Source organism: Pelecanus crispus, chromosome 13 (assembly GCF_030463565.1).
Source record: "Pelecanus crispus isolate bPelCri1 chromosome 13, bPelCri1.pri, whole genome shotgun sequence".
In the NCBI taxonomy this organism is placed as follows: Eukaryota; Metazoa; Chordata; class Aves; order Pelecaniformes; family Pelecanidae; genus Pelecanus; species Pelecanus crispus.
In genome coordinates, this window is record NC_134655.1 from 1,956,303 (window position 1) to 1,964,518 (window position 8,216).

The 8,216-nt window shown below is 63.5% G+C and overlaps 1 protein-coding gene across 1 annotated transcript; it reads left to right on the plus strand.

The window, feature by feature from the left end:
* Positions 1 to 3,005: 3,005 nt before the first annotated feature.
* On the plus strand, positions 3,006 to 6,362 carry AMER1 (APC membrane recruitment protein 1). The gene has a single exon (XM_009489546.2). It carries the CDS (start codon positions 3,024 to 3,026, stop codon positions 6,360 to 6,362), a length of 3,339 nt encoding a protein of 1,112 aa, XP_009487821.2. The 5' UTR covers positions 3,006 to 3,023.
* Positions 6,363 to 8,216: the final 1,854 nt, after the last annotated feature.

The following is an 8,216-nucleotide window of genomic DNA, read 5'->3' on the forward strand; positions in this document are numbered from 1 at the left end:
ACGCCCACGTGGCGTGACGGCGGTGGACGCAGGGGCGGCGTCACGACGCCAGCCTCACTGTCACGGCGCACACGTGCGCTCGCGCTCTCACGCGGGGGGGCGCGCACGTCACGGCAGCGCCCCCCCCCACGCCCCGTCGGCGTCACACACGGCCACGGCCACCCGCGCCGCGTCCGCGCGCCCCCCTCAGCACGCCCCGCCCCTTTGCCGCGCTTCACCCGCGCCGCCCGGCCTCGCGCCCCGCCCCGCCTGACGTCACGCAGCCGCGCCCCGCCCGCCGCCGCGGAGGCCACGCCCCCTCCGTCACGCAGGCCCCGCCCTCCCCCGCTGCGCCGGGCGCACCCCTGACCCGGCGGCCCCGCGCGCCGCCGGCCTGGGCCGGCCCGGCCCCGCCGCCCCGCTCCGCGCAGCCGGTAAGCGCCGGGGGGCGCCGGGGGGCAGCGGGGGGCAGCGGGGCCCGGGCTCCCCGCGGCCGGCGAGCGTGGGCCGGGGCCGCCGTGGCCGCCGGCAGCCGGGGCGGCGGGGGGCGCCGGGGCGGGCTGGGGGCCTCCCTCCGCCGCCACCCCCCCCCCCGCCGCGCCGTTGCCTGGGCCCCCTCCCAAGTTTGGCGAGCCCGGCCAAGAGACCGCCGGGGAGCGGGGCGGGGGGCGCGGCCGCCTTCCCCGGGCAGGGCCCGGGAGCGATGGAGCCCCCGGACAGGGCCGCCGGGCCCTCCCTGCCCCGGGCCGTGCCCCCTGCGGGGCCCAGAGCCCGACGGCGCCGTGCCCCCTGCCCGCCCCGGGCCGCCCCTGCCCCCTCGCCCCCTCCGGACCCCTCCTGCCCCCCCCGGGCCCCCCCGGGCCGCCCCTGCCCCCCCCCCGCCCCCCCGGGCCGCCCCTGCTCCCCCCCGGGCCGCCCCTGCCCCCCCCCGGGCCCCCCCTGCTCCCCCCCCCGCCCCCCCGGGCCGCCCCGGACCCCCCCTGCCCCCCCCCGTCCCCCCCGGGCCGCCCCTGCCCCCCCCGGAACCCCCCTGCCCCCTCCGTCCCCCCCTGCCCCCCCCCCGGGCCGCCCCTGCCCCCCCCGGAACCCCCCTGCCCCCTCCGTCCACCCCTGCTCCCCCCCGCCCCCCCGGGCCGCCCCTGCCCCCCCCCCGGACCCCCCCTGCTCCCCCCCCTGCCCCCCCGGGCCGCCCCGGACCCCCCCTGCCCCCCCCGGACCCCTCCGTCCCCCCCGGGCCGCCCCTGCCCCCCCCCCGGACCCCCCCTGCTCCCCCCCGCCCCCCCGGGCCGTCCCTGCCCCCCCCCCCGGACCCCCCCTGCTCCCCCCCCCGACCCCCCCTGCCCCCCCGTCCTCCCCGGGCCGCCCCTGCCCCCCCCGGAACCCCCCTGCCCCCTCCGTCCCCCCCCGCCCCCCCCACCCCTCCCGAGCCCCCCCCTGCCCCCCCCGGGCCGCGCAGCAGGGCTGCAGCCCTGAGAGGCTGCCTTTACGCTGGCCGTGTTCGCCTTTTATTTTTTAAAAAAAAAAAAAAAAAAAAAAAAAAAAGTAATATTTCATCAATAGCCGTGCTTGCTCCCGGGGGCTTTATTTCTCGGGCGCCTGCGAATCGCCCTGCGGCCGCTGCGCCCCTCGGTGCCGGCGCTGACGTGGAGCCGGAGCGAAACAATTTTCAAATTGAATTTTTTTCGGGAATCTTGGTTCCCCTTTCCTCCCCGCCCCTTCTAATTTTTAAGCGGGCTGCGCGTACGGGCGCGCGCGTGTAGGATTTTCTTCCAGGCCTGCCTAACGGGATCGCCGCGGAGAGGCTCCGGAGGAAGCCCAGCGATGCTCCGGGGAGCCTTTGGGTGCATCCAGGGCTCCGTAAAGGCTCTTGGGCAGACCTGGAAAAGCCCAATTTGTTGGTGGGAAGCGGGGTTTGCCTGCCAGCTCCGCCCCGGCTCCCCATTTGAGCGGGGCGGGTGAACACCAAGGGTTATCATTAATTATAGAGGCAAAGCAACGCTGCGGGGCTCCCCAGATTTGAGGGGGGGGGGGGGGGAAATAAGGAATTGCAGATTTGCTGTTGGGTTGCAGGAGCGAGAGGACGTTGTCTGGGTATATTTTTAATTTGGGATATCTGGCTAAAACGCTACGGGAAGCTTCGCCGGCCTCACGCCAATAAGAGCTAAGCCTTGGGCGTTACGGCTTAGCGGCGCGTTCCGATTTTTATTGCATTTACTTTCTCCGACCTCACCTCTGCAAAAGAAACGTTATTATTTTAGTTCTCTTGTTACCGACGTCAATCCAGGATCAGATTTAAAACCTACCTCTCCGCTTCTGAGATAATCTGATCAGGGTGGTTCGTAGTGGATGCTTTTAATGCAATTCTTTCTCGCCAGACAGATGATTTTAAAAGCAACTGAAATCTCCTTAAAAAAAAAAAAAAAAATCAAAACTACAGTAATCAGCTTGCTTCCTGCACACGTGCTTCGCGTGAGGGCTGCGTCCTGGCTTGGCTCTCCGTCAAAACGCTCCCTGTAGCGTGCGTTAGGTCTGGGGGAGCGGGCAGGGGGTCTGGCAGGTGTGGGTCCCTCTCCCTGCCAGAGCAGCCCGTGTTTCCCCGCTCAAAGGTGGCTGCTGACCGAATCCCATCGCCCCGGTGGCAAAAAGGCCGGGAATCCCAAGGGGTTGGAGCGAGGTGGCTCCGGGGTCAGACCTGCCTGTCCCGGGGCAGCGGGGATGCTGCCGAATGGAGACGCGTGGTTTTCCTGCGCTTGCCAAACGGGGAAATTTAAGCAGCGCGATGTTTTTGTCCCCGGCTTTAAGGAGCGGCGGGATCCGAGCCGCTGTCGGAGGCTTTTGCGGCTGCGGTTGCAGCTGGTAACGAAGCTGGTCGCCTCGTGACACCTGCGCCTCTGGCTTTGCACCCTCCACTGCCATCTCCTCACCTCTCTACTCTTTCTCTTTGCTTTAGATCAGCTGTGATGCTTCCACCTCTGCGCCCAGAAGAGGACTCCGCTACCAAAGTCACCGTTTCCAGCTAGGTGCACCCGAACCGGCCAGCTGCCATGGAAACGGGCTGCACGGAGGAGCCTGCCCGCACCCGGTCGCAGTCGGTGGTCTGCGGGCAGCGGGAGGGAAGCGACCAGCGGCGGGAGGAGAACGGGGACCGGCTCCCCGAGTGGGGCAATGCCTCCGTGGCGGCTGCGGAGCCGCAGCAGCCTCAGCCGCCCGCCGGCAAGCTGAAGAAAACGGCTTTCAAACTGTTCGGAGGGAAGAGGAGCATCTGTACGCTGCCCAGTTTCTTTGGAGGCAGAAGCAAAGGCCAGGGGAAAGCAGCCTCTAAAAAGGGCCTCAGTAAATGCAAGACCCACGATGGGCTCAGCGGCGCCGCGTACGACAAGGGCGGCGGGGCGCAGCTGGAAAGCCCTTCGGAGGGGAGCAGGGACTCGCATCCTTGCCCTTTGCCAAGCTCCCAAAGTGCTCACTTGGCCGTAGACGCCAGCGCCAACTTTGATTTTGGCCAGCGGGACAGCTCCCCGCCCGGGAGTATCGAGGGCTGTGACAAAAAGCCCAATGGAGATAAGTCCTCCTTTCCCAGACCCAAAAAAGGCCTGAAAGGGTTTTTTAACAGCATCCGGCGTCACCGGAAGAGCAAGGTTGCTGAATGTGAGAAAGCAGAGCTCCCCGAGTGGACCGGGGATTCGGAGGAGGCCGGCAAAGCTCCTGGTGTGGGAGTGGAGAGCCGAGGGGCCGCGGAGGGAAGGGGGCTGGGGTCTGTCCCTCTTGCCGCGGCCTGCCCGGGGGGCTCGGAGGACGACCGCTCGGCGGGCGCGGCCGCCAACTGCGGCGAGGCCGCCGAGCCCGGCTGTCTTGTGGCCGATGAAGGCGGCTCCGAGGGCGACACGGTGGCGATGCCGGGGAAGAGGGACGTTCCGGATACGAAATCGGAGGCTGACACCGCTGACTGCGCAGAGTTCGACTACGGCAACCTCCTGCTGGCCTTTCATCCGGACTTCGCGGACAATGACCCTCCCTGCCTGCACTCTGGGGACCTGCTAAGCCTCATCTTGGGAGACGTCACATCCCTGAAGAGCTTCGATTCCCTGACGGGGTGCGGAGATGACATTGCCGAGCCCGACATCGCTGAGAGCACCATCTCTGTGGAGCGCAGCAGGGATGCTGCTAAACGGAGCTCCTGCCTGGTCACCTACCAGGGCGGCGGGGAGGAGATGGCCATACCCGAGGAGGCGGAGGAGTACCTCCACCAGATATGGAACAGCAACACGGCAGGGGACAGGAGCTACGGAGCCCAGGTGTCGAGCAGCAGTTTGGAGACCCATGCCTCACATGAGGCGGAAGCCCACCCCTACATGGGGGACGCGATGGATGGCGTTGACCTCCTGACGCCGCAGAGTGACCAGCAAGAGTCCGCCCCTAATAGCGACGAGGGTTATTACGATTCCACCACGCCGGGGCCAGAGGATGAAGGCGGAGACGGGCTCGGTGAGATCAAGAAGGACCGTCTCCCCAGAGACAGTTACAGCGGTGATGCACTTTATGAGTTTTACGAGCCTGACGACGCGCTGATGAGTCCCTCCCACGGGGAGGAATCCCTGTTTGAGAGCAAAGTCTCACGCCCGGGGATCTTCAGCTACTTCTTGGACATCTGCCCCCCTGCTGAGAAGAGCCTGAACCAAATGATGGATCAGAAAAGAGGGGTGATGGAAACGGAAGAAGAGCGGCTAGCGGCCATTCAGAAGGAGCTGCTGTACTGGGAGCTGCAGAGGGATCCGGTCTTGAAACGACTTGATGTTCCCAGCAAGGAGAAGTGTCCCCGGGAAAAGCAGTGCATTGAATGTAAAACTAGAGCAGCCGGCTCGATGGGCAAGAATCAGGGTGGCCTTGGTAGTGAGCAGGTGGCCTCGCACGCCCCAAACAGGGCTGTGAATAGCGGGGTTTCGGTGGCTAGAGCTGAAAATCCAGAGTGGAGGGATTTTCCAGGGACTCTGTGTCCTGAAAACTGTTACAACAGCCAAAAAGCCCAAGGAAATTGCCTTATTCAGCTCACGAAGAACAACCCGGGGTTCGATTCAGACCCGGATTGTGGGTTGTTTGGGGGCTCCATCCACAGTGGCGTAGCCGCAGCCAAAGCGGGGATGTTCCCCGGCTACAGACTCCCGGAGCACGAGCGTGGCGGCGGAGCGGAGACCACCACCGGCAAGCCCCAGGTGGGCGGCGAACGCGAGCCCGAGCACGCTGTCAGCTTCTCACAAGCGCTAGTGGAGTTCGCCAGCAGCGGGACCCTCTTCTCCAGCCTCTCCGAAAGTCTGGGAAGCTCCAACTCCGGCTCTTCCTTCACCCAGAACCTCCCTGCCCTCCCTACCATGGTCACCTTCGACGTCGTCGACGTGGAGCAGGAAGGAGAAGGGGAGTGCGAGCAGCATCCCGAGATGAACGCCGGCGAGGACATCGCCGAGGCCTTTGACGACGGCTACGGACGGAAGGAGTCGTTGGCCGAATGTGACGAGAGAATGTCCCCGGGGTACCCCCCGGGCCCCTTCCAGAGCTGCGACTGGGGCGTTGCCAGCCTGCCCCGCCACCTGCGCCTCCACGGGCTGAGCCCTTCCATGCCGGCACCGCTCTCCGTCAACCGGAGGAGCCGGTCCCTTGACACGGAGAGCCTGGAGTTTGAGCTTGCCGACTCGCAGGTCGCCAAGAGCGGCCCTCAGCTCTGCTGGCTCTGGGCGAAGCGGGAGGGTGGCAAAAAGGACTCGGGCGGAGCGAGGAGGAGCAGGAGCAAGGAGGAGGGCGAGCTGGCGGCTCCCGACGGTGGCTTGAGCTGGCCGGGCTTGCAGCACCTCCAGCATGACAGCGACATGGCTGCCGGGGCGATGAAGCGCTGGGGTTTCTCTCCGGCTGCCGCGATGGAGAGCGCCTGGGAGCCATCGGAGCAGCCGGGCACTGTGTCCCCTCTCCTGGCTCTTTCCCGGAGCGTTGCCGGAGAGACTCCGGACAGGCGGCCCCAAGAGCCGGAGCTGAGCAGGCACCCGCTCAGGCCCTCCAATTTACCTCTGCAGACCGACGCGAGGCGGTCCCGGGAGGCGGCCGGTTCCTACAGGTACCACGGAGAAGTCGCCGCCAAAAAGCTGGCCCGCTTGTTACCCTTGGGAGAGACGGAGCCCGAGCTGCCCCCGAGCTTTAGTTTCGCTTGCTCCCCGGAGAAACGCGCCAAGTGCAAACCCATCGGCATCGCCCAGGGTGTGCCTCAGCATCCCACTGGCAGCACCGACACCGTAAAAAGCCCGGAGCGCTGCGGAGAGCCCCTGAAAAGCAGAGCCGCCCCCGGGCACGCGCTGCCTGCCGGCTGCCGGAGCGCTGCAGTGAATGCCGCCGAAGCCGAATAGCTGCTCCCGGGAGGGTGCGCGCAGGGTTGCGAAGTGCAGGGAGGGAGAAAAACGCGAGCGAGCAATTTGTGAGTGACTTTCACGTAGACCTGGGCCGATACGGATGAGCTCCTCCCCCGCAGCCGTGGTACGTGGTCTCGCCGCCGCGGGTGCTGTGACGGGGTTCGGAGCCGTCTCCGGGGTTCGTACGTTAACGCCGAGGCACTTTCTCATTTTCCAGCGCGAGCCGCCGCGCTCCCCAACGCCGAGCGCGGTAGCAGCCCCCGGCGCGCGCTCTCACGTTGCTGCTAGAATAAAAGCTGGGAACGGACCCCGTCGCTAGCGTGGCAGGTTTGGGTTTTTTCTGGAGGACTGGAGCTGGGGGAGCAAGCCTTGGGGAAACTTCTGAGAGAAATGGGTTTTCTTCTTCCTCGGTGAAATGTTTGGGTTCAGACTCACTTTGAATGTCTTCCATCTCGGTCTCGATTTGGGGAGGCTGGGAGGAAGGACACCGGTTATTCCCAGAGCGGGGTCGGGAGGCGAGTCAGCTGAAAGGGGAACTTGGCAGTAACGTTTTTATTTATTGTTCGGTTTTTTGGTTTTTTTTCTTTCCCCTTGCCCCAAAGGAAAGCAGGAGCTTCTGTGTGTGTGCCAATAACGTTTTCCAGGTCTAGTTTTAATTTGCTCAAAGATACCGCGCTCGGAGAGATGTGCTGTCGATGGTGTCCCTTTTAAGAACAAAGCGTCGGTCCCTTCTTTGTCGTGGTCTGTCTTCACGGTGCGTAATTCCCGGTTGAAACCTTTCCTGTGCTTTGTCCCGTGCTCCTCGTCCCTCCTGGGCCGTGGGCTCACGGACGAGGTCTTTGAAATAAGCTAAATTTGCATCGTGCCTGTAGCTGCCAAGTTGCAGATGCCGTTACTTTCTTCAAAAGGAAGTTTTGTGGGTTGTGGTTTTTGGGTTTGGTTTTTTTTTTTTTTTTTAATTATTTTACAGTTGTTTTCTTTGCATAAACTCATACGAGGAAAGTATTCTGTTAATTGGAATACAGAATGTAACGCAGCCTAAATTAGGCTTCACGACTTCTTCCTCCTAACTGGAGGGAACAAAAAAGCTGGAGGTTGCTGCAGGTTTTGGATTTCTTTTTCCTCTTCGAAGGAGCGAGGAGGAGGGACGCGAGCTAAGGAGACAGACTTTGTCTGAGGAGGCCGTACGAGCTCCTGGAAGCGTCTCGTTCAGGCCGTCGGTCCTCGAGGCGTCTCCCATCTCCTCCGTGGTCTCAAACGCGCTTAACTCTAAACCAAACCTTATCCGTGACTTACCAAGCTGCTTCCTCCTCCTGTCCAAGCTCTGTATTCTGATTTTAATTCAGTTACCGATGAGGATTTTTGTTTCCCCTCCCTCAGTTGCCCCTTTTCTGCTTTTCTTTGCAGCAGAGTTTGTAGCATTTAAAAAAAAAAAAAAAAAAAAAAATCCCGCACTGGAAATATCAGAGTTTTCTCCCATCTCCGGAGCAAAGTGCGGGGCGAGGGGCGGCTCTGCCCGGCCCTAACGCGCTTTTCCTGCCGGTTCTTGCCCGCGGTGCGCGGACGCCCTGCTGCTCTCTCCACCTGCAGCCCCGTACGGACGTGGCTCCGGTTGGAAGGCAGCAGCTCCCTGCATCGCTGTATTTCCAGGCACGAGGAACTGGTTTGGGTTTGTTTTTTTTTTTTTTTGTTTTTTAGCCCCCCAAGCAGAAATGAGCTCCTGATATTTCTTTTTAAGAGGCTTCTTACTGCCCCGTCCTTGTATGTCAGCGAAGGGGCAGGGAGCGGCAGCGCCAGGCTGCTTGCCCGCGGTTTGACGTATTTATGCTTTTTTTTTTCTTTCCTGAGCGG

Bases quoted from the DNA above. Each gene is read 5' to 3' on its own strand.
- AMER1 (XM_009489546.2), top strand. From the start codon at position 3,024: ATGGAAACGGGCTGCACGGAGGAGCCTGCCCGCACCCGGTCGCAGTCG.